This window comes from Bombina bombina, chromosome 8 (genome assembly GCF_027579735.1).
Source record: "Bombina bombina isolate aBomBom1 chromosome 8, aBomBom1.pri, whole genome shotgun sequence".
In the NCBI taxonomy this organism is placed as follows: Eukaryota; Metazoa; Chordata; class Amphibia; order Anura; family Bombinatoridae; genus Bombina; species Bombina bombina.
The window spans coordinates 204,505,750-204,532,625 of record NC_069506.1 but is presented as its reverse complement, the minus strand read 5'-3'; the positions used below and the strand labels follow the sequence as shown (position 1 = coordinate 204,532,625).

The following is a 26,876-nucleotide window of genomic DNA, read 5'->3' as shown; positions in this document are numbered from 1 at the left end:
GTCCCTATTTGATGATTGACATATGCCACAGTTGTGATATTGTCTGTCTGAAAACAAAATGAAAAGTTCTCTCCTAAAATAGGCCAAGCCTAGAGACATCAAACGGACTGTTGCCTGAACAGGGAGACTTGCAGGCTGAGACTGTGCCCATCCGCCGACGCATATTTTACATGGCAAACAATCTTTGCACTACTTAGCTTAACTTCTCACGTTAATGCATCTACTTGTCTTCCTAGTTTTTGCAGGTGACTTTTCTGAGAAGCTCGTTAGTATCTTTAAGAAGTATCTTTTAGGGGTGTGCGATGATATACTCGGCGATATAATGCCTTTAAAATTTGTTTATACTGATTGACACTAACCACTAATTGTTGTTGTATTGCTTTGGCGACACTACGCCTTTAAACTGGTTTACACTGACACTAATCACCAATTGTTGTTGTATTGTTTTGTTTATTTGTGTTTTGTATGTTATAGTAATTAATGAGGCTTGACTGCGCCACATGGCTCAGGAGAAAGACTTTTTGGACTCAAAATAGATTCAACTATGCTGATGGAACTGCTTACTGTTGTTTATACTAAGCTTTATGATGATTGTAATTGTATAATGCTATGTGGGGCTGCTCAAGTTCCTCTTTAAAAATTTAAAAAATAAAAGTTTAAAAATAAACAAAAAACAAAAACAGGCCAAACCTGAAAGAGCTCTGAAAATAGCACAGAGTTCTAAAATATTGATTGGAAACCTCACCTCTTGAAGTTTCCAAACCCCTTGTGCTGTCAGAGACCCTCAGACAGCTCCCCAAGCTGTAAGAATTGCATTCATAAAGAATACAGTCCAGGAAGGATGAACAAAAGGAAGCCGTCTGAATAAAACGATGATAGTCTAATCACCAAAACAGAGAGAGTTGATTTAAGAATATCAACTGCGATATCTGAAAACAATCCCTGTACCATTGATTCAGTATGCAAAGCAAGAGAGGTCTCAGATGAAAAACGAACAAAGGGAACCATGCCCAATGCTGCAGTTATGAGACCTAAAAATCCATGCACATAGCTACTGAAAGGAATGTTCTAGACTGTAAGTTAGACAGGCTAATGCCAATTACAATTGACTTTTGTCTGATAAAGACAAAGACATAAACACAGAATCCATCTAGAAACCCAAGAAGAGGTGTCCCTTGTCTGAGGAATCACGAAACTCTTAGGTAAATTAAATCCTTTAACCATGTCTTGAAGAAACAAAACTAGTTGATTCATGAGATATTCCAATAAAAGAAAAGATTAAGCTAATACCAAGATACCATCCAAATAAGGAAACACCACAATACCCTACTGTCTTATTACAGAAAGAAGGGCACCTAGAACCTTGAAAAGATTCATAAAGCTGTCGCTAGACCAAATGGAAAAGCGATAAATTGGTAAAGCTTATCTAAAAAAACATAATTTATGTAAGAACTTACCTGATAAATTCATTTCTTTCATATTGGCAAGAGTCCATGAGCTAGTGACGTATGGGATATACAATCCTACCAGGAGGGGTAAAGTTTCCCAAAACTCAAAATGCCTATAAAAATACACCCCTCACCACACCTACAATTCAATTTAACGAGTAGCCAAGTAGTTGGGTGATAAAATAAGGAGTACCAAAAAAAAAATATTTATGCTTACCTGATAAATTTATTTCTCTTGTGGTGTATCCAGTCCACGGATCATCCATTACTTGTGGGATATTCTCATTCCCAACAGGAAGTTGCAAGAGGACACCCACAGCAGAGCTGTTATATAGCTCCTCCCCTAACTGCCATATCCAGTCATTCGACCGAAAACACGCAGAGAAAGGAGAAACCATAGGGTGCAGTGGTGACTGTAGTTTAAATGAAAAAATTACCTGCCTTAAAATGACAGGGCGGGCCGTGGACTGGATACACCACAAGAGAAATACATTTATCAGGTAAGCATAAATTGTGTTTTCTCTTGTAAGGTGTATCCAGTCCACGGATCATCCATTACTTGTGGGATACCAATACCAAAGCTAAAGTACACGGATGAAGGGAGGGACAAGGCAGGTACTTAAACGGAAGGTACCACTGCCTGTAAAACCTTTCTCCCAAAAATAGCCTCCGAAGAAGCAAAGTATCAAATTTGTAGAATTTTGAAAAAGTATGAAGCGAAAACCAAGTCGCCGCCTTGCAAATCTGTTCAACAGAAGCCTCATTTTTAAAGGCCCAAGTGGAAGCCACAGCTCTAGTAGAATGAGCTGTAATCCCTTCAGGGGGCTGCTGGCCAGCAGTCTCATAGGCTAAGCGGATTATGCTTCTTAGCCAAAAAGAAAGAGAGGTTGCCGAAGCCTTTTGACCTCTCCTCTGTCCAGAGTAGACAACAAACAAAGCAGATGTTTGACAAAAATCTTTAGTAGCTTGTAAGTAAAACTTTAAAGCACGAACCACGTCCAGATTGTGTAATAGACGTTCCTTCTTTGAAGAAGGATTAGGACACAAGGATGGAGCAACAATCTCTTGATTGATATTCTTGTTAGATACCACCTTAGGTAAAAACCCAGGTTTGGTACGCAGGACTACCTTATCCGTATGGAAGATCAGATAAGGAGAATCACATTGTAAAGCAGATAACTCGGAGACTCTACGAGCCGAGGAAATAGCTACCAAAAACTGAACTTTCCAAGATAAAAGTTTGATATCTATGGAATGAAGAGGTTCAAACGGAACTCCTTGAAGAACCTTAAGAACCAAATTTAAGCTCCATGGGGGAGCAACAGGTTTAAACACAGGCTTGATTCTAACCAAAGCCTGACAAAATGCCTGAACATCTGGAACATCTGCCAGACGCTTGTGCAAAAGAATAGACAGAGCAGAAATCTGTCCTTTTAAGGAACTAGCTGACGATCCTTTTTCCAAACCATCTTGGAGAAAAGATAATATCCTGGGAATCCTAACGCTTGGATTCACACCAATAAAGATATGTACGCCATATTTTATGGTAAATTTTCCTGGTGACAGGCTTTCGTGCCTGTATTAAGGTATCAATGACTGACTCGGAGAAGCCACGCTTTGATAAAATCAAGCGTTCAATCTCCAGGCAGTCAGTCTCAGAGAAATTAGATTTGGATGGTTGAAAGGACCCTAAAGTAGAAGGTCCTGTCTCAGAGGCAGAGTCCATGGTGAAAAGGATGACATGTCCACCAGATCTGCATACCAGGTCCTGCGTGGCCATGCAGGCGCTATCAAAATCACCGATGCTCTCTCCTGCTTGACCTTGGCAATCAGTCGAGGGAGCAGAGGAAACGGTAGAAACACATAAGCCAGGTTGAAAGACCAGGGCGCTGCTAGAGCATCTATTAGCGTTGCCTTGGGATCCCTGGACCTGGATCCGTAACAAGGAAGCTTGGCGTTCTAGCGAGACGCTATGAGATCCAGTTCTGGTTTGCCCCAACGATGAATCAATTGTGCAAACACCTCCGGATGGAGTTCCCACTGTCCCGGATGAAAAGTCTGACGACTTAAAAAATCCGCCTCCCAGTTCTCTACACCTGGGATATGGATAGCTGATAGGTGGCAAGAGTGAGACTTCTAACATTGCTAGGGAACTTCTTGTTCCCCATTGATGGTTGATGTAAGCCACAGTCGTGATGTTGTCCGACTGAAATCTGATGTACCTCAGAGTTGATAACTGAGGCCAAGCCTGAAGAGCTTTGAATATCGCTCTTCCAGAATATTTATTGGAAGGAGTGTCTCCTCCTGAGTCCACGATCCCTGAGCCTTCAGGGAGTTCCAGACTGCACCCCAACCTAGAAGGTTGGCCTCTGTTGTTACAATTGTCCAATCTGGCCTGCGAAAGGTCATACCTTTGGACAGATGGACCCGAGATAGCCACCAGAGAAGAGAATCCCTGGTCTCTTGATCCAGATTTAGTAGAGGGGACAAATCTGTGTAATCCCCGTTCCACTGACTGAGCATGCATAGTTGCAGCGGTCTGAGATGTAGGCGTGCAAACGGCACTATGTCCATTGCCGCTACCATTAAGCTGATTACTTCCATGCACTGAGCCACCGAAGGGCGCGGAATGGAATGAAGAACACGGCAGGAATTTAGAAGCTTTGATAACCTGGGCTCCGTCAGGTAAATTTTCATTTCTACAGAAACTCTTGTGAGTGGGGATAGAGAACTCTTTTCCTCGTTCACTTTCCACCCATGCGATCTCAGAAATGCCAGTACTACGTCCATATGAGACTTGGCAATTTGGAAGTTTGACGCCTGTATCAGGATGTCGTCTAAATAAGGGGCCACTGCTATGCCCCGCGGCCTTAGGACCGACAGAAGCGACCCTAGAACCTTCGTAAAGATTCTTGGGGCTGTAGCTAATCCAAAGGGAAGAGCTACAAACTGGTAATGCCTGTCTAGAAAGGCAAACCTGAGAAACCGATGATGATCTTTGTTATCGGAATGTGAAGATAAGCATCCTTTAAATCCACTGTAGTCATATATTGACCCTCCTGGATCATAGGTAGGATGGTACGAATAGTTTCCATCTTGAATGATGGAACTCTGAGGAATTTGTTTAAGATCTTTAGATCCAAAATTGGTCTGAAGGTTCCCTCTTTTTTGGGAACCACAAACAGATTTGAGTAAAAACCCTGTCCCTGTTCCTCCTTTGGAACTGGATGGATCACTCCCATAACTAGGAGGTCTCGTACACAGTGTAAGAATGTCTCTCTCTTTATCTGGTTTGCAGATAATTGTGAATTGTGGGAAGCTTTGAAGTCCAGAAGATATCCCTGGGATATAATTTCCAACACCCAGGGATCCTGGACATCTCTTGCCCACGCCTGGGCAAAGAGCGAAAGTCTGCCCCCTACTAGATCCGTTACCGGATAGGGGGCCATTCCTTCATGCTGTCTTAGAGGCAGCAGCAGACTTTTTAGCCTGCTTACCTTTGTCCCAGGTCTGGTTTGGTCTCCAGACCGTCTTGGACTGAGCAAAAGTTCCCTCTTGTTTGCATTAGAGGAAGTTGATGCCGCACTAGCCTTGAAGTTTCGAAAGGCACGAAAATTAGACTGTTTGGCCCTTGATTTGGACCTGTCCTGAGGAAGGGCATGACCTTTTCCTCCAGTGATATCAGCAATAATCTCCTTCAAACCAGGCCCGAATAGGGTCTGCCCCTTGAAGGGAATGTTAAGCAGCTTAGATTTTGAAGTCACGTCAGCTGACCATGATTTAAGCCATAGCGTCCTGCGCGCCTGTATAGCAAAACCAGAATTCTTAGCCGTTAGTTTAGTCAAATGAACAATGGCATCAGAAAACAAAAGAATTGGCTAGCTTAAGTGCTCTAAGCTTGTCAAGTATGTCATCCAATGGAGTCGCTACCTGTAAAGCATCTTCCAGAGACTCAAACCAGAATGCCGCAGCAGCAGTGACAGGCGCAATGCATGCAAGGGGCTGTAGGATAAAACCTTGTTGAGTAAACATTTTCTTAAGGTAACCCTCTAACTTTTTATCCATTGGATCTAAAAAAGCACAACTGTCCTCGACAGGGATAGTAGTACGCTTTGCTAAAGTAGAAACTGCTCCCTCCACCTTAGGTACTGTCTGCCATAAGTCTGTCTGGCGTCTATTGGAAACATTTTTCTAAAAATAGGAGGGGGAGAGAACGGCACACCTGGTCTATCCCATTCCTTATTAATAATTTCTGTAAACCTCTTAGGTATTGGAGAAACATCAGTACACACCGGCACTGCATAGTATTTATCCAGTCTAGACAATTTCTCTGGCACTGCAATTGTATAACAGTCATTCAGAGCAGCTAAAACCTCCCTGAGAAACACGCGGAGGTGTTCAAGCTTAAATTTAAATGTAGAAATATCAGAATCAGGTTGCATCATCTTTCCTGAGTCAGAAACATCACCCACAGATTGAAGCTCTCCTTCCTCAGCTTCTGCATATTGTGAGGCAGTATCAGACATGGTTCTTAAAGCGTCAGTATGCTCTGCATTTCGTCTAACCCCAGAGCTATCTCGCTTACCTCTAAATTCAGGTAGTCTGGTTATACCGCTGACAGTGTATTATCATGACTGCGCCATGATTTGTAAAGTAATCGCTATGGGCGCCCTAGATGTACTTGGCGCCATTTGAGCGTGAGTCCCTTGAGCGGGAGTCAAAGGATCTGACACGTGGGGAGAGTTAGTCGGCATAACTTCCCCCTCGTCAGATTCCTCTGGTGATAAAATTTTTTTTTAAAGACAGAATATGATCTTTATTGCTTAAAGTGAAATCAGTACATTTGGTACACATTCTAAGAGGGGGTTCCACCATGGCTTTTAAACATAATGAACAAGGAGTTTCCTCTATGTCAGACATGTTTGTACAGACTAGCAATGAGACTAGCAAGCTTGGAAAACACTTTAAATCAAGTTAACAAGCAAATATAAAAAACGGTACTGTGCCTTTAAGAGAAACAAATTTTGTCAAAATTTGAAAAACAGTGAAAAAAGGCAGTAAATCAAACAAAATTTTTACAGTGTATGTAATAAGTTAACAGAGCATTGCACCCACTTGCAAATGGATGATTAACCCCTTAATTCAAAAAACGGATCAAAAAAACGATAGACGTTTTTTAACAGACACAACAATCTGCCACAGCCTTCCCCAATAAACGACTTTGGAAAGCCTTTGAGCCATTTAGAGATGTCCTATAGCATACAGGGGACTCCTGAGGGAAGCTGGATGTCACAGTTTGAAATTTTAACTGCAACAACTGTAACTTTTATACTACAACAGTGGAAAGCCTCAGGAAACTGTTTCTAGGCAAAATTTAAACCAGCCATGTGGAAAAAACTAGGCCCCAATAAAGTTTTATCACCAAAGCATATATAAAAATGATTAAACATGCCAGCAAACGTTTTATATTGCAATTTTATAAGGGTATTACCCCTGAGAGTAAGCATGATACCAGTCACTATTAAATCACTGTATTCAGGCTTAACTTACATTAATCCGGTATCAGCAGCATTTTCTAGCATTTTCCATTTCTAGAAAAAATTGTAACTGCACATACCTCATAGCAGAGTAACCTGCACGCCATTCTCCCGCTGAAGTTACCTCTCTCCTCAGACATATGTGAGAACAGCAATGGATCTTAGTTACAACCTGCTAAGATCATAGAAAACTCAGGCAGATTCTTCTTCTATTTACTGCCTGGGATAAAATAGTACAACTCCGGTACCATTTAAAATAACAAACTTTTGATTGAAGATAAAAAACTAACTATATTTCACCACTCTCTCTTACTACCTCCATGCGTGTTGAGAGTTGCAAGAGAATGACTGGATATGGCAGTTAGGGGAGGAGCTATATAACAGCTCTGCTGTGGGTGTCCTCTTGCAACTTCCTGTTGGGAATGAGAATATCCCACAAGTAATGGATGATCCGTGGACTGGATACACTTTACAAGAGAAAAGTATACAAAAAGAGGAACTGGAATATTAATTGTGCTTTTATACAAAGTCAACGTATTGTTAACCTCTCCTGAAACCACAGGAGGTACCCATATTACTTCTTAAAGTTCTAAACACCAAAAACACCGCCACTGGCCCGGACACTGTCCGAGCCCCACCAAAAACCCAAGGCCTTTTCAACCCCTTCCTACAAATTAAAATTAAAAAGCTGCAGACCTACCTCATTAAGGTGAACACCATCCCTTAAGAAGAAACATCTACCTGCTTCACCCTCAAACTCAACATGCCGTATAGACACCCCCCCTTTGCCTAACAAAACTACTCAACACCCTGTTAATCTTTCTCCTAGATGTATCTAACCGCTTACTATCCCATGCAGCCTTCCACACCACCCTAGGCTCCAACTCAGACCAAACCACCAACAGCTGAGGAAATAAGTCCCACAAACGCATCAAATCCCTTTTCATCTTTGACACCAGATCTCTCTGTGCCGTGTAACCTAAATCGTTACCTCCCGCATGGATTACCAAAATACCTGGAGGGCGAAACAACCTAGAATAATCAACTACTTGCAACAATACCTGGTCCCACTTCAAACCCCTAACCCCAAACCACCGCATCACCACCTCCTCTGCAGGCAAACCCAGCTGGCAACCATCGTTCTTCGCTGCAGCGGCCCGTCGTGCCCAGTAGATGTAAGAGTGGCCGACAAACCAACACTCCACTGGACCTAAAACACAAACACAACTTATAGGGCTAAGTACTGGCGCACATATGACTTAAACCTTCCCGATGACCCCCTCCCAATTCCCTGTTTCATTTCATCAGTCATTCCTAACATTCTCGCCTCAGTAGCTGCGCCAATACAGAATGAATGGGAACTAAATTCCCCGGCAGGGAAACCCACTAATGTCAATGCCTTCCAGAACACTGCCACAAACTGAAATTTTGACAATGACGAACCCACAGCATGGATCAACAACGGACCCTCACCAGACGACCTAATCTGCAAAAAAATTCCCTCACAGCCCCGACTGGGCAGCACGGGCCCCCAATAAACTGCAGCCGTATTAAACGGCTTCTTCCCAACTGATCAGTCTTTGACCGCCTGAGCCAGATGACAATCAGCCGCCCTTCGGCTACCACATCACCAACTTGGATCCCACCCCATGGTAACCATAAAAAGGGTGGGCCTCATGGACTCTTGCCAATATAAAAAAAGGAAATGAATTTATCAGGTACGTTCTTACATAAATTATGTTTTCTTTCATGTAATTGGCAAGAGTCCATGAGCTAGTGACGTATGGGATAGAAATACCCAAGATGTGGAAGTCCACAGAATAGTCACTAGAGAGGGTGGGTTAAAATAACAACAGCTATTTCCACTGAGAAATTAAATCCACACAATAATTAAGTTTTTCTCAAAAAACTTAAATCAAAAGCAGTAAAATCAAACTGAAACAGCTGCCTGAAGAACTTTTTCTACCAAAGACTGCTTCAAAAGAAGCAAATACATAAAAAACAGAATTTATGCTTACCTGATAAATTACTTTCTCTTGCGGTGTATCCAGTCCACGGATTCATCCTTTACTTGTGGGATATTCTCATTCCCTACAGGAAGTGGCAAAGAGAGCATACAGCAGAGCTGTCCATATAGCTCCCCCTCTAGCTCCACCCCCCAGTCATTCGACCAAAGGTTAGGAAGAAAAAGGATAACCATAGGGTGCAGTGGTGACTGTAGTTTAAACAAAAAAAATTTACCTGACTTAATTGCCAGGGCAGGCCGTGGACTGGATACACCGCAAGAGAAAGTAATTTATCAGGTAAGCATAAATTCTGTTTTCTCTTGCAAGGTGTATCCAGTCCACAGATTCATCCTTTACTTGTGGGATACCAATACCAAAGCTTTAGGACACGGATGAAGGGAGGGAACAAGACAGGTACCTTTTAAACGGAAGGCACCACTGCTTGTAAAACCTTTCTCCCAAAAATAGCCTCCGAAGAAGCAAAAGTATCGAATTTATAAAATTTGGCAAAAGTATGCAGTGAAGACCAAGTCGCTGCCTTACAAATCTGATCAACAGAAGCCTCATTTTTGAAAGCCCATGTGGAAGCCACTGCTCTGGTAGAATGAGCAGTAATTCTTTCAGGAGGCTGCTGGCCAGCAGTCTCGTAGGCCAAACGGATGATGCTTTTCAGCCAGAAGGAAAGAGAGGTAGCAGTCGCTTTCTGACCTCTCCTCTAACCAGAATAAATAACAACCAAGGATGATGTTTGTCTGAAATCCTTAGTTGCTTGTAAATAGAATTTTAAAGCACGAACCACATCAAGATTGTGTAACAGACATTCCTTCTTCGAAGAAGGATTAGGACACAGAGAAGGAACAACTATTTCCTGGTTAATATTCTTGTTAGAAACAACTTTAGGAAGAAAACCAGGTTTGGTATGCAAAACTACCTCATCTGCGTGGAACACCAGGTAAGGTGAATCACACTGTAAGGCAGATAATTCTTAAACTCTTCGAGCAGAAGATATAGCTACCAAAAACAAAACTTTCCAAGATAATAACTTAATATCTATGGAATGTAAAGGTTCAAACGGAACCCCTTGAAGAACTGAAAGAACTAGATTTAGACTCCATGGCGGCGCAACAGGTTTATAGACAGGCTTGATTCTGACTAAAGCCTGAGCAAACGCTTGAACGTCTGGTACCTCTGCCAGACGCTTGTGTAAAAGGATAGACAGAGCAGATATCTGTCCCTTTAAGGAACTAGCTGACAATCCTTTCTCCAATCCTTCTTGGAGAAAAGACAATATCCTGGGAATCCTAATCTTACTCCATGAGTAACCCTTGGATTCATACCAGCAAAGATATTTTCGCCATATCTTATGGTAGATTTTCCTGGTGACAGGCTTTCTAGCCTGAATCAGAGTATCTATAACTGACTCAGAGAAACCACGCTTTGATAGAATTAAGCGTTCAATCTCCAAGCAGTCAGACGCAGAGAAACTAGATTTGGATGCTTGAATGGAACCTGTATTAGAAGATCCTGCCTCATTGGCAGTGTCCATGGTGGGACAGATGACATGTCCACTAGGTCTGCATACCAAGTTCTGCATGGCCACGCAGGCGCTATCAGAATCACCGAAGCCTTCTCCTGCTTGATTCTGGCGACCAGACGAGGGAGAAGAGGAAACGATGGGAAAACATAAGCCAGATTGAAGGACCAAGGCACTGCTAGAGCATCTATCAATACCGCCTTGGGGTCCCTGGACCTGGATCCGTAGAAAGGAAGTTTGGTGTTATGACAGGACGCCATCAGATCCAACTCTGGAGTGCCCCATAGCTGAGTCAGTTGGGCAAATACCTCCGGGTGGAGTTCTCACTCCCCTGGGTGAAAAGTCTGATGACTTAGAAAATCCGCCTCCCAGTTGTCTACTCCTGGGATGTGAATTGCTGAGAGATGGCAGGAGTGATCCTTCGCCCACCTGATTATTTTGGTTACTTCCTTCATTGCTAGGGAACTCTTTGTTCCCCCCTGATGATTGATGTAAGCTACAGTCGTGATGTTGTCCGACTGAAATCTGATGAATTTGGCCGCAGCTAGTTGAGGCCATGCCTGAAGCGCGTTGAATATCGCCCTCAGTTCCAGAATGTTTATCGGGAGAAGAACTTCTTCCCGAGACCATAAGCCCTGAGCTTTCAGGGAGTCCCAGACTGCACCCCAGCCTAACAGACTGGCGTCGGTCGTTACAATGATCCACTCTGGTCTGCGGAAACATATTTCCTGAGACAGGTGATCCTGAGACAACCACCAGAGAAGAGAATCTCTGGTCCCCTGGTCCAACTGTATTTGAGGAGACAAATCTGCATAATCCGCATTCCACTGTTTGAGCATGCACAGTTGCAGTGGTCTGAGATGTATTCGAGCAAAAGGGACTATGTCCATTGCCGCTACCATTAATCCGATTGCCTCCATGCACTGAGCTACAGATGGCCGAGGAATGGAATGAAGAACTCGGCAAGTAGTTAAAAGTTTTAACTTTCTGACCTCGGTCAGAAATATTTTAATTTCTACCGAATCTATTAGTGTTCCCAGGAAGGGAACCCTTGTGAGTGGGGACAGAGAACTCTTTTTGATGTTCACCTTCCACCCGTGAGACCTTAGAAAGGCCAATACAATCTCCGTGTGAGCCTTGGCTCTGTGAAAGGACGATGCCTGAATTAAGATGTCGTCCAAATAAGGTGCCACTGCTATGCCCCGCTGTCTTAGAACCGCCAGAAGGGACCCTAGCACCTTTGTGAAAATTCTGGGAGCAGTGGCTAAACCGAATGGAAGAGCCACGAACTGGTAATGCTTGTCCAGAAAAGCGAACCTGAGGAACTGATGATCTTTGTGGATAGGGATATGCAGGTACGCATCCTTTAGATCCACGGTAGTCATATATTGACCTTCCTGGATCATAGGTAAGATTGTCCAAATGGTCTCCATCTTGAATGATGGGACTCTGAGGAATTTGTTTAGAATTTTTAGATCCAGGATTGGTCTGAAAGTTCCTTCTTTCTAGGGAACCACAAACAGGTTTGAGTAAAAACCCAGTCCTTGTTCTGCAATTGGAACTGGGTATATCACTCCCATCGTATGTAGATCTTCTACACAGCGTAATAACGCCTCTTTCTTTGTCTGGTCTGTAGACAGACAAGAAATGTGGAACCTTCCCCTTGGAGGGGAGTACTTGAATTCTAGAAGATATCCCTGGGTAACAATCTCTAATGCCCAGGGATCCTGAACATCTCTTGCCCAAGCCTGAGCGAAGAGAGAGAGAGTCTGCCCCCTACTAGATCCGGTCCAGCTGTCTTAGTAGCAGCTGCTGGCTTTTTGGCCTGTTTACCCTTGTTCCAGCCCTGGTAAGGCTTCCAGGTTGCCTTGGGCTGTGAAGCGTTACCCTCTTGCTTTGCAGCTGTAGAGGCTGAAGCGGGACCGCTCCTGAAGTTACGAAAGGAACGAAAATTAGCTTTGTTTTTAGCCCTAAAGGGCTTGTCCTGAGGGAGAGCATGGCCCTTTCCCCCTGTGATTTCTGAAATAATCTCTTTCAATTCTGGCCCGAAAAGGGTCTTTCCTTTGAAAGGGATATTTAGTAATTTGGATTTTGACGACACATCGGCCGACCATGACTTGAGCCAAAGCGCTCTGCGCGCCATAATGGCGAAACCTGAATTTTTTGCCGCTAACTTAGTTAATTGCAAAGCGCCATCTGTGATAAAAGAATTAGCCAGCTTTAGAGCCTTAATTCTATCCATTATTTCGTCATATGAGGTCTCCCTCTGGAGCGACTCCTCCAGCGCCTCAAACCAGAAAGCCGCTGCAGTAGTTACAGGAATAATGCAGGCAATAGGTTGGAGAAGGAAACCTTGTTGAACAAAAATTTTCTTTAGTAAACCTTCTAACTTTTTATCCATAGGATCTTTAAAAGCACAACTGTCTTCGATTGGTATGGTTGTGCGCTTAGCAAGTGTAGAAACAGCCCCCTCTACCTAAGGGACCGTCTGCCACGAGTGCCGCCTGGGGTCAGTTATGGGGAACATTTTCTTAAAAATAGGGGGGGGGGGGAACAAAAGGGACACCTGGTCTATCCCACTCCTTAGAAACAATATCCGCAACCCTTTTAGGGATCGGAAACGCATCAGTGTATACAGGGACCTCTAGGTATTTGTCCATTTTACACAATTTCTCTGGAACCACCATAGGGTCACAATCATCCAGAGTGGCTAATACCTCCCTAAGCAATACGCGGAAGTGTTCCAATTTAAATTTAAACGCTAGTGAATCTGATTCTGCCTGATGAGAAACCTTTCCTGAGTCGGAAATTTCTCCCTCAGACATCAAATCCCTCACCCCCACTTCAGAGTGTTGTGAGGGTACATCAGATAAGGCTACCAAAGCTTCAGACTGCTCATAATCAGTTCTTAAAACAGAGCTATCGCGCTTTGCAGGAAAACCTGGCATTTTGCATAGAAAGGCCGCATTATCCATGACTGTCGCTAGTTGTTGCAATGTAATAGGGGCAGACGCACTAGAGGTACTAGGCATCGCTTGAGCGGGCGTAACTGGTTGTGACACATGGGGAGAGGTAGGCGGACTATCCTCATTACCTTCAGTCTGAGAATCATCTAGGGCAACACTTTTAAGTGCAACAATATGATCTTTAAAGTGTATAGACATATTAGTGCAATTGGGACACATTCTGAGAGGGGGTTCCACCATGGCTTCTAAACACATTGAACAAGGATTTTCCTTAGTGTCAGACATGTTTAACAGACTAGTATTATACACAAGCAGGCTTGGAAAACACAATTTGAAAAAAACGTTACTGTGCCTTTAAGAAATAAAAAGAGCACACAATTTTACAAAACAGTGAAAAATGCACCAATCCTTTTGAAATGTCCACAGTATGTGCCTAAGGTTTTAATATGATTGCACCACAAGTTTCAGAACGATTAACCCCTTAATGCCCAAACCGGAGCAGCCTAAAGCCAACAACCGGTTAATGAACTACAGCACCTTGCCACAGCTTACTGCTGTGGCCCTACCTGCCCTTTGTCTCCAACGAGTATTTCTTAAAATAAATAATCGATTGCCCTGCATTAGTGTCAACCAGCCTATTTAGCCCTGTTAAGTAAGCATGCAATTCTATACTAAGTCTCAGAACATAGCTTACCCTCCCCACATGGGGATCTTGTCAGTCTTCTAGTATTATCTCAGTCTTGTCTAGAAAAAAATGACTGAAAATACCTCATTGCAGTCAAGCCTGCAAACTGTTCCCCCCGAACTGAAGTTTTCTGGTACTCCTCAGTCCTGTGTGGGAACAGCAGTGGATTTTAGTTACAACATGCTAAAATCATTTCCCTCTCAGCAGAATTTGTCATCACTTTTCTGCTAGAGAGTAAATAGTACAAACCGGTACCATTTAAAAATAACAAACTTTTGATTGAAGATATAAAACTACAAATCTAAAACCACATTCACTTTACCCTCCCGTAGAGAGACCCTAGTGCTTAGAGGTGGCAAAGAGAATGACTGGGGGGTGGAGCTAGAGGGGGGAGCAATATGGACAGCTCTGCTGTGTGCTCTCTTTGCCACTTCCTGTAGGGAATGAGAATATCCCACAAGTAAAGGATGAATCTGTGGACTGGATACACCTTGCAAGAGAAATGGTAACATTTAGTAAATGTATGCAAAGAAGACCAAATTAATGATTTGCAAATTTGATCAACTTAAGCTTCATTCTGAAAAAGCCCAAGAAATGGCAACTGAACTTAGTAGAATGAGCTGGACATCTCTGAGAATCCCTGGACCTGAAAAGGTACCTGGGAAATTGAGATAATCCACCTCCCAAATGTCTAAAATCGTAGAAAATAGACAGGGGATGAATTCCATCTAAGAACATATTCAAGATACTTCTTAATTGCTAAGGAACTACGAGTCCCTATTGTTGATTAACATATGCAAGTTGTGATATTGTCTGTCTGAAATAAAAAATGAAAACGTTCTCTCCTAAAAGAGGCCAAGCCTGAAAGAACTCTGAAAAAATAGCACAGAAAATATCGATTGGAAACCTCGCCTCCTGAAGTTTCCAAACCCCTTATTCTGTCAAAAGACCCTTAGACAGCTCCCCAACTGGTAAGACTTGCATCCATTAAGAATACAGTCCTGGAAGTACGAACAAAAGGAGGCCCCCTGAATAAAATGATGACTAATCACCAAAACAGAAAGAGTAGAGTGTTAGCAAAGCAAAAAGAGATCTCAGATGAAAAACAAGCAAAGGGAACCACGCCTGATACTGCAGTTATGAGACCTAAAACTTACATGCACATAACCACTGAAAGAAATGTTCTAGACTGTAAGTTAGACAGGCTAACGCCACTTACACTTGACTTTTGTCCGATAAAGACATGAACACAGAATCCATCTAGAAACCCAAAAAGAAATGACCCTTGTCTGAGGAATCACGAAGCGCGTCTAATCACCCGTAAGGGACTCAAGACGCTGCTCATTTAATCGACCTCGGAAGGATGAAAGGCTGAATAGACCTCGCCAGGAATCAAACCTGCAACCCCCAGGTGCATTAGCATGCTAAGCTATATGTCCGGCTTTAATAAAAGAAAAGTTTAAGCTAATACCAAGATACCATCCAAATAAGGAAGCACCACAATACCCTACTGTCTGAAGAAGGAAAAAGGGCACCAAGAACCTTTGAAAAGATTCATAAAGCTGTCACTAAACCAAATGGAAAAGCGACAAAAATTGGTAAAGCTTAAAAGGAAAACTAAGAATCCACAAGTGGTCTGAATGAAATAAAATATGAGGATAAACATCCTGAAAAGTGGAGTGGACATGAAATAATGTTAACAAAAATGCATAATAGTCCTTATAATCGCCAACTTAAAAGTTGAGACTCTAACAAAACAATATAAGAGTCTTCAGATCCAAGAATGGACTGAATAAACCTTTCTTCTTAGGGACAAAGAATAGAATTGAATAGAAACCCAAATTCTGTTCCTGCAAAAAGAACTGACATAATCACTCCTGAACAAAATTCACTGAGTGTACTGAGAAAGAATGATTCTTCCCATAGGAGGTCTCATTCTAAAAATCTATTCAAACCCTAAGAATAATATAGAATTTGGAATTCATCCAAAAACAATTTAATCTGCCCCCACCAGAACGACTGGTTTGAGAACCCGCACCTTCATGCAGTCTAATAACTAGTAATTATATAGCGTTTTCTCCCAGAAGGATACAAAAATACGCTTCTTCAGTGCTTATACTCGGAGTTAACCAAATTAGCAGCTGATAAAAACAGTAGTTATTATTACCCAAATAAATGGTACAAAATAAATTGACCTTAAAGGCCAAAGAGCTGTATTAACCCTGCCAGGAAATGAATCTATGACCCTTGGATCTAGAACAAGCGTTTGTAGTCAGGACATTCACAAACTGATCTACATCACCGGAGTAAAAGTAGTGCAGAAAAAAACTCCAAACCTCCAGAAATAGTGGAGATAATAGAAATCAAACAAATTATTATCCTAACAAGAGAGAGATAATAAATACTATTTTAAATCATAATAACAGATATAGTAAACATAATTAAATGAATACATCTAAAGTAAATAAACAGAGTTATATACTTAAGAATCTAAAACTGCTTATTCTAACTGTTCAACAAAGGTTGAGAGAACAGTCATGTCAGCTAAATATACAATGATAAGAATTAAGAGCGCCCAGGGGCTAAAGGTACAATGTAAGCATATAATGATATCACATATAATAAATGTGAGATAGATAAACCTGAATATACCTTGGCGTAACACAGTGAAACAGTAAATAGTGTATATATATATATGTGTGTGTGTAATAATAGAGTACATAACAGGGGTACAAAAATAACAATTTACTACAGTCCTCAAATAATATTACAGTACTCAAAGTAATAAAAAAATAATAAAAATCGGACGTCTCCGATATAAAATTTAAATTAAAAGAAATGGAGAGAAAATTGCCACAACTGAGAGTTAATAGTATACCATACCAAGCTTTTTTTTCTTGAGAAAGCCCTTATGTAGGGAGAAGCACGTTGATGTTTTTGCAGCCAGAATACTTTGATATTTGTGAAGTACTCCTCCTTGAGCAAAGGAGGATTGTTTGGGACTTTACTCTGGTTTGCTATACGGAAAGCTTGGTATGGTATACTGAAAGTCTGCACTGACAAGTGCCAAAGACTAAGCAAAAGTGTGTTAAAGTCTCATCACTAAAACCTCTGAGGAATCATTCTGCGTGCTTATATGCACTTAAGAGCGGATGGCTTCTTCCCTTCTACTTAAGAAAGTGGATCAGCTGTACCTTTCGAAATATATAATTTACTAATAGGATTGGATTCCACTGACATCATATACACACGTGACAATAACAGCAGAGGAACAAACAAAACGGAGGCTGAGCAGCTAAGAAAAGTCTGTCTTATCCCGTGTTTGCCAATTATTCCGGAAGCCAGGTACTGTGTAGTTACTTGTTTGTTTAAGGAAATTCCCGTGGTTACCTTTATGCACTGTGGCTTTGCAACAGCATTATTGCACTTGGAACTTTGTTGCAATTCTTTGACAGCTACTGTCTTGTTTCATTTGCATCTATTGTATCTATTAACTCTCAGTGGTGGCAATTTTCTCTCTATTTCTTTTAATTGAAATTTTATATCGGAGATGTCCGATTTTTATTATTTTGTATTACTTTGAGTACTGTAATATTATTTGAGGACTGTAATAAATTGTTATTTTTGTACCCCTGTTATCTACTCTATTATTACGCATATATATACATTATTTACTGTTTCACTGTGTTACGCCTAGATATATTTAGGTTTATCTATCTCACATTTATTATATGTGATATCATTATATTCTTACATTGTACCTTTAGCCCATGGGCGCTCTTAATTCTTATCATTGTATATTTAACAGTTTTTTGCTAAATGTGGGGGATATTTTAGGTTTTTTAAGAGTTTGGTACCACACTCTGCGCATACTCTCTATTATAAACAGTAATGTCAGCCACAGATAAAGCTGAGCTAAAAATATAAACAGTACATGCATATGCTCTACTAAGGTTATATTCAAATTGAATAGGAAAAAACCTCAAAAGCAAAAATGTTAAAATCCAGATTTGAAAAGGATTATTAACTAACGGCTAGATTACGAGTTTTGCGTTATGAACGGCTCGGTGCTAACTTGCAAGTTATTTCCACCGCTCACCTCCCTATAGCGCTGCTATTACAGGTTTGCAAAAACCTGGCGTTAGCAGGCAATATGGCAGCGTTGAGCTTCATTGAGCTCCATACCGCACCCAAATATCAGCACTGCTTTGAGCTGGTTTTAGACATCAATGGGGAGAGCCAGCTAAAAAAAAGCCTAACACCTGCAATAAAGGCGCGTAAAGCTCCGTAACGCAGCCCCATTGATTCCTATGGGGAAAGAAAAGTTATGTTTACACCTAACACCCTAACATAAACCCTGAGTCTAAACACCCCTAATCTGCCGCCCCCGACATCGCCGCCACCTACATTATACTTATTAATCCCTAATCTTCAGCCCCCGACACTAGATAGACTAGTTAGTAAATAGTTATTAACTATTTACTAACTACCTAGTTAAAATAAATACAAATTTACCTGTAAAATAAAACCTAGCCTGTCTTACACTAATACCTAACATTACACTACAATTAAATCAATTACATTAATTAAATACAATTAACTAAATTACACAAAATGAAAAAGAAATGATCAAATATTTAAACTAATTACACCTAATCTAATAGCCCTATCAAAATAAAAAAGCCCCCCAAAATAAAAAAGACCCTAGCCTAAACTAAACTGCCAATACCACTTAAAAGGGCATTTTGCGGGGCATTGCCCCAAAGAAATCAGCTCTTTTACCTGTAAAAAAAATACAAACAACCCCCCAACAGTAAAACCCCCCACCCACACAACCAAACCCCCCAAATAAAATCCTATCTAAAACACCTAAGCTCCCCATTGACCTGAAAAGGGCATTTGGATGGGCATTGCCCTTAAAAGGGCATTTAGCTCTTTTCCATTGCCCAAAGTCCCTAATCTAAAAATAAAACCCACCCAATAAACCCTTAAAAAAACCTAACACTAACCCCCGAAGATCCACTTACAGTTTTTGAAGACCGGACATCCATCCTCATCAAGCCGGGAGAAGTCTTCATGCAAGCGGCAAGAAGTGGTCCTCTAGGCGGGCAGAAGTCAAGACATCTGGCGCGGAGCATCCTCTTCTTTCGACGGCTACTGAAGAATGAAGGTTCCTTTAAGGGACGTCATCCAAGATGGCGTCCCTTGAATTCCGATTGGCTGATAGAATTCTATCAGCCAATTGGAATTAAAGTTGAAAAAATCCTACTGGCTGATGCAATCAGCCAACAGGATTGAGCTTGCATTCTATTGGCTGTTCCAGTAGTTAAGTTGCCTTACAGCCAAAAAAGTGTGCGGTAAAGATATACCTGCAAGACTCGTAATACCAGCGGTAGTGAAAAAGAGCCATAACGCTTCTTTTTCACTCATAATGCAAAACTCGTAATCCAGCCGATATTTAATAGGAGGACTAGACTCCTAAAAGCTATAAATAAAAAAAATTCCTTAACAAAGAACAAAAAATGTTCAAATTAAAAACATTAGCTCATGGACTCTTGCCAATTACATGAAAGAAACAGGGGTTTAGGTCATATGGAGATGTAGGTAGAAGAATCCAAGAAGATAAGAGCCAGAACAAGAGGTTTAGAAGCAATGGCTCCCTGGCTTCTGGATTTGTATAATAGCATCATGTATAAGTCACTTTAATGAAGTTCTATTGCTTTGTAGATTATTATTATTTTATTTTTTAAATACCACTGGTTGTTATTAGGGGATTGTGTGCAAATGTAACCTTCTGCACTTCTATGTATTATGTTATTATGTTTTACACTATCCTGACAATAGAAAAGTGACCACTATAAACCTTTTCACAGTAAGTAAATAACATTGACAAAATGCTTTTATGCATTAGTATTAATGAACAGAAGAGGCATAAAAAGTACCCATTAAAACAGTATAGCTACCAAGACTATTCTGACAGAGCATGACATTTTAAAACACTTTAATTTAAAAAAAATACTTCTATTTTCAAATGCGCTTCGTTCTATTGATATCCCTTATTGAAAAAGGATACGCACATATCCTACACTAGTGGTAGCTAGCTGCTGAATGGTGCCTGCACACATTTGTCTTTTGTGATTGGCTAACTAGATGTATTCAGCTAGCTGCCAGCAAATGTGATAATAGAAGTAAATTGGAAAGTTGTTTAAAATATGTTCTACACAAATAATGAAAGAAAATGCGCGGGTTTTCTGTCCCTTTTATTTAACATTATTAAACTTATTTTTCTACCTGAAAATAGCACCAATATTTTCATCTTAAAGCAAACACTACTACATTTATGCACCTTCAGAGAATTAATAATGCCATGTTCCTTTAACGAAACATGGGACACTGCTTTAATGATCTGTACATTTCACTGTGACAAAGTGCATGACTGACTCATCTAAATTCCTTGGAAACTAAGCACATGTGCGTGCGCTTTGTAATTATACATCAAATGTTAGTGATTACTGAGGAAACCACACATGTCCTAGGGACTTTAGCAGACCATGTAAATTGAAAAGATTCTATATGCTTTTTAATATGTTAATTCATGGTAATGAACCACAAACAAAACATGTTTTTTTTTTTACATAAAGTTGGCTTCACAAAGTTATATGATCATTGCCAAATTATCAGAAACTTGAATCTGATTTACAAAATAATACCATTAAAGGGATATGAAACCCAAAATGTATTTTGTGATTCAGACAGATCATACCATTTAAAAAAAAGTTTTCAATGTACTTCTATTATCAAATTTGCTTTGTTCCCATGATATTCTGTGTTAAAGAGATACCTAGGTAGGCATCTGGAACACTACATACTAAATAGCTTTAAATGGCAGAGCAAACATTGAAGGCCATTGCTTTACCCAATTTAAGTCCTAAGGTTCGGGCATACTCCTCCCCTATCCAAACCAGCAGCTCTGTGCCTGAAGGAATTACTTGACAGGCTCTGTAATAAATTTTACCCCGATACTGAAACACAGTGAGGTTGTGTTCTTCCTCTGTGGATGCACATGCCACATACCTAAAGGGGAGAATACAAAATTACATTTCAGAACTAGAGATGGTTAATGAAGCAAGTTCCATACAGTAAATAGAAATACCAAAATTTCTACAGTAGTCATAAGCATTGTTTTATCCAGGTCTAATCTAAAAATTTAAGATACAGAATTATAGGATTTTTATTGCAACAAACAAAACAGAATTTATGCTTACCTGATAAATTACTTTCTCCAACGGTGTGTCCGGTCCACGGCGTCATCCATAACTTGTGGGAATATCTCTTCCCCAACAGGAAATGGCAAAGAGCACAGCAAAAACTGTCCATATAGTCCCTCCTAGGCTCCGCCCACCCCAGTCATTCGACCGACGGACAGGAGAAAAACAGGAGAAACCATAGGGTGCCGTGGTGACTGTAGTTAAAGAAATAAATTCATCAAACCTGATTAAAAAACCAGGGCGGGCCGTGGACCGGACACACCGTTGGAGAAAGTAATTTATCAGGTAAGCATAAATTCTGTTTTCTCCAACATTGGTGTGTCCGGTCCACGGCGTCATCCATAACTTGTGGGAACCAATACCAAAGCTTTAGGACACGGATGAAGGGAGGGAGCCAATCAGGTTACCTAAACGGAAGGCTTGCAAAACCTTTCTCCCAAAGATAGCCTCCGAAGAAGCAAAAGTATCAAATTTGTAGAATTTGGCAAAAGTGTGCAGGGAAGACCAAGTTGCTGCCTTACATATCTGATCAACAGAAGCCTCGTTCTTGAAGGCCCATGTGGAAGCCACAGCCCTAGTAGAGTGAGCTGTGATTCTTTCAGGAGGCTGCCGTCCGGCAGTCTCATAAGCCAATCGGATGATGCTTTTCAGCCAAAAGGAAAGAGAGGTAGCAGTAGCTTTTTGACCTCTCCTTTTACCAGAATAGACGACAAACAGAGAAGATGTTTGTCTGAAATCCTTTGTTGCTTCTAGATAAAACTTTAAAGCACGGACTACATCTAAATTGTGTAACAAACGTTCCTTCTTTGAAACTGGATTCGGACACAAAGAAGGCACAACTATTTCCTGGTTAATATTCTTGTTGGAAACAACCTTTGGAAGAAAACCAGGTTTAGTACGCAAAACGACCTTATCTGAATGGAACACCAGATAGGGCGGAGGACACTGCAGAGCAGATAACTCAGAAACTCTTCTAGCAGAAGAGATAGCAACCAAAAACAAAACTTTCCAAGATAACAACTTAATATCTATGGAATGTAAAGGTTCAAACGGAACCCCTTGGAGAACTGAAAGAACTAAATTTAAACTCCAGGGAGGAGTCAACGGTCTGTAAACAGGCTTGATCCCGACCAAAGCCTGAACAAAAGCTTGAACATCTGGCACAGCTGCCAGTCGTTTGTGTAACAAGACAGATAAAGCAGAAATCTGTCCCTTTAGAGAACTCGCTGATAATCCCTTATCCAAACCCTCTTGTAGGAAGGAAAGGATCCTAGGAATTATGATCTTACTCCATGAGAATCCCTTGGATTCACACCAACCGATATATCTTTTCCATATTTTATGGTAAATCTTTCTAGTTACAGGTTTTCTGGCTTGTACCAGAGTATCTATCACAGAATCCGAAAACCCACGCTTAGATAAAATCAAGCGTTCAATTTCCAAGCCGTCAGCTGGAGAGAGACTAGATTTGGATGTTCGAATGGACCCTGTACTAGAAGATCCTGCCTCAAAGGTAGCTTCCATGGTGGAGCCGATGACATATTCACCAGGTCTGCATACCAAGTCCTGCGTGGCCACGCGGGAGCTATCAAAATCACTGAGGCCCTCTCCTGTTTGATCCTGGCTACCAGCCTGGGAATGAGAGGAAACGGTGGAAAAACATAAGCTAGGTTGAAGGTCCAAGGCGCTACTAATGCATCCACTAGAGTCGCCCTGGGATCCCTGGATCTGGACCCGTAGCAAGGAACTTTGAAGTTCTGACGAGACGCCATCAGATCCATGTCTGGAATGCCCCATAATTGCGTCAACTGGGCAAATATCTCCTGGTGGAGTTCCCACTCCCCCGGATGGAATGTCTGACGACTCAGATAATCCGCCTCCCAGTTTTCCACTCCTGGGATGTGGATCTCAGATAGGTGGCAGGAGTGATCCTCCGCCCATTTTATGATCTTGGTCACTTCTCTCATCGCCAGGGAACTCCTTGTTCCCCCCTGATGGTTGATGTAAGCGACTGTCGTCATGTTGTCTGATTGGAATCTTATGAATCTGGCCTTTGCTAGCTGAGGCCAAGCATTGAGAGTATTGAATATCGCTCTCAGTTCCAGAATGTTTATCGGGAAAAGAGATTCTTCCCGAGACCATAGACCCTGAGCTTTCAGGGAGTCCCAGACCGCGCCCCAGCCCACTAGACTGGCGTCGGTCGTGACGATGACCCACTCTGGTCTGCGGAAGCTCATTCCCTGGGACAGGTGATCCTGGGTTAGCCACCAACGTAGTGAGTCTCTGGTCTTCTGATCTACTTGAATCACTGGAGACAAGTCTGTATAATCCCCATTCCACTGTTTGAGCATGCACAGTTGTAATGGTCTTAGATGAATTCGCGCAAAAGGAACTATGTCCATTGCTGCAACCATCAACCCTACTACTTCCATGCACTGAGCTATGGAAGGTCGTGGAAGAGAGTGAAGAACTTGACAAGCGTTTAGAAGCTTTGACTTTCTGACCTCTGTCAGGAAAAACATAATTTATGTAAGAACTTACCTGATAAATTCATTTCTTTCATATTAACAAGAGTCCATGAGCTAGTGACGTATGGGATATACATTCCTACCAGGAGGGGCAAAGTTTCCCAAACCTTAAAATGCCTATAAATACACCCCTCACCACACCCACAAATCAGTTTAACGAATAGCCAAGAAGTGGGGTGATAAGAAAAAAAGTGCGAAGCATATAAAATAAGGAATTGGAATAATTGTGCTTTATACAAAATCATAACCACCCCAACAAAGGGTGGGCCTCATGGACTCTTGTTAATATGAAAGAAATGAATTTATCAGGTAAGTTCTTACATAAATTATGTTTTCTTTCATGTAATTAACAAGAGTCCATGAGCTAGTGACGTATGGGATAATGACTACCCAAGATGTGGATCTTTCCACACAAGAGTCACTAGAGAGGGAGGGATAAAATAAAGACAGCCAATTCCTGCTGAAAATAATCCACACCCAAAATAAAGTTTAACAAAAAACATAAGCAGAAGATTCAAACTGAAACCGCTGCCTGAAGAACTTTTCTACCAAAAACTGCTTCAGAAGAAGAAAATACATCAAAATGGTAGAATTTAGTAAAAGTATGCAAAGAGGACCAAGTTGCTGCTTTGCAGATCTGGTCAACCGAAGCTTCATTCCTAAACGCCCAGGAAGTAGATACTGACCTAGTAGAATGAGCTGTAATTCTCTGAGGCGGAATTTTACCCGACTCAACATAGGCAAGATGAATTAAAGATTTCAACCAAGATGCCAAAGAAATGGCAGAAGCTTTCTGGCCTTTCCTAGAACCGGAAAAGATAACAAATAGACTAGAAGTCTTACAGAAAGATTTCGTAGCTTCAACATAATATTTCAAAGCTCTAACAACATCCAAAGAATGCAACGATTTCTCCTTAGAATTCTTAGGATTAGGACATAATGAAGGAACCACAATTTCTCTACTAATGTTGTTGGAATTCACAACTTTAGGTAAAAATTCAAAAGAAGTTCGCAACACCGCCTTATCCTGATGAAGAATCAGAAAAGGAGACTCATAAGAAAGAGCAGATAATTCAGAAACTCTTCTGGCAGAAGAGATGGCCAAAAGGAACAAAACTTTCCAAGAAAGTAATTTAATATCCAATGAATGCATAGGTTCAAATGGAGGAGCTTGAAGAGCCCCCAGAACCAAATTCAAACTCCAAGGAGGAGAAATTGACTTAATGACAGGCTTTATACAAACCAAAGCTTGTACAAAACAATGAATATCAGGAAGAATAGCAATCTTTCTGTGAAAAAGAACAGAAAGAGCAGAGATTTGACCTTTCAAGGAACTTGCGGACAAACCCTTATCTAAACCATCCTGAAGAAATTGTAATATTCTCGGTATTCTAAAAGAATGCCAAGAAAAATGATGAGAAAGACACCAAGAAATATAAGTCTTCCAGACTCTATAATATATCTCTCTGGATACAGATGTACGAGCCTGTAACATAGTATTAATCACAGAGTCAGAGAAACCTCTTTGACCAAGAATCAAGCGTTCAATCTCCATACCTTTAAATTTCAGGATTTCAGATCCTGATGGAAAAAAGGACCTTGAGACAAAAGGTCTGGTCTTAACGGAAGAGTCCACGGTTGGCAAGAGGCCATCCGGACAAGATCCGCATACCAAAACCTGTGAGGCCATGCCGGAGCTACCAGCAGAACAAACGAGCATTCCTTCAGAATCTTGGAGATTACTCTTGGAAGAAGAACTAGAGGCGGAAAGATATAGGCAGGATGATACTTCCAAGGAAGTGAAAATGCATCCACTGCCTCCGCCTGAGGATCCCGGGATCTGGACAGATACCTGGGAAGTTTCTTGTTTAGATGAGAAGCCATCAGAACTATTTCTGGAAGTTCCCACATTTGAACAATCTGAAGAAATACCTCTGGGTGAAGAGACCATTCGCCCGGATGCAACGTTTGGCGACTGAGATAATCCGCTTTCCAACTGTCCATACCTGGGATATAAACCGCAGAGATTAGACAGGAGCTGGATTCCGCCCAAACCAAAATTCGAGATACTTCTTTCATAGCCAGAGGACTGTGAGTCCCTCCTTGATGATTGATGTATGCCACAGTTGTGACAATGTCTTATCTGAAAACAATGAACAACTCTCTCTTCAGAAGAGGCCAAGACTGAAGAGCTCTGAAAATTGCACGGGGTTCCAAAATATTGATCGGAAATCTCACCTCCTGAGATTCCCAAACCCCTTGTGCCGTCAGATACCCCCACACAGCTCCCCAACCTGTAAGACTCGTATCTGTTGAGATTATAGTCCAGGTCGGAAGAACAAAGAAGCCCCCTGAACTAAACGATGGTGATCTGTCCACCATGTCAGAGAGTGTCGTAAAATCGGTTTAAAGATATTAATTGAGATATCTTTGAGTAATCCCTGCACCATTGGTTCAGCATACAGAGCTGAAGAGGTCGCATGTGAAAACGAGCAAAGGAGATCGCATCTGATGCGGCAGTCCTAAGATCCAACATTTCCATGCATAAGACTACCAAAGGGAATGATTGTGACTGAAGGTTTTGACAAGCTGATATCAATGTTAAACTTCTCTTGTCTGACAAGGACAGAGTCATAGACACTGAATTTATCTAGAAACCTAAAAAGGTTACCCTTGTCTGAGGAATCAATAAACTGATTGGTAAATTGATCCTCCAACCATGAACTTGAAGAAACAACACAAGTCGATTCGAATGAGATTCTTCGAAAATGAGAAGACTGAGCAAGTACCAAGATATCGTCCAAATAAGGAAATACCAAAACCCTATTCTCTGATTACAGAAAGAAGGGCACCGAGAACCTTTGAAAAAAATTCTTGGAACTGAGGCTAGGCCAAATAGTAGAG

At 41.3% G+C, this 26,876-nt stretch overlaps 1 protein-coding gene across 1 annotated transcript in view; it reads right to left on the bottom strand.

Annotated features, from left to right (window-relative positions):
* Positions 1-26,876, bottom strand: part of LOC128638726 (E3 SUMO-protein ligase ZBED1-like) — a 94,534-nt gene that overhangs the window by 11,825 nt on the left and 55,833 nt on the right. The window contains exon 5 of the mRNA XM_053690859.1: positions 21,093-21,250. Coding sequence (XP_053546834.1) covers positions 21,093-21,250 — 158 coding nt within the window. The remainder of the gene's footprint in view (positions 1-21,092; positions 21,251-26,876) is intronic.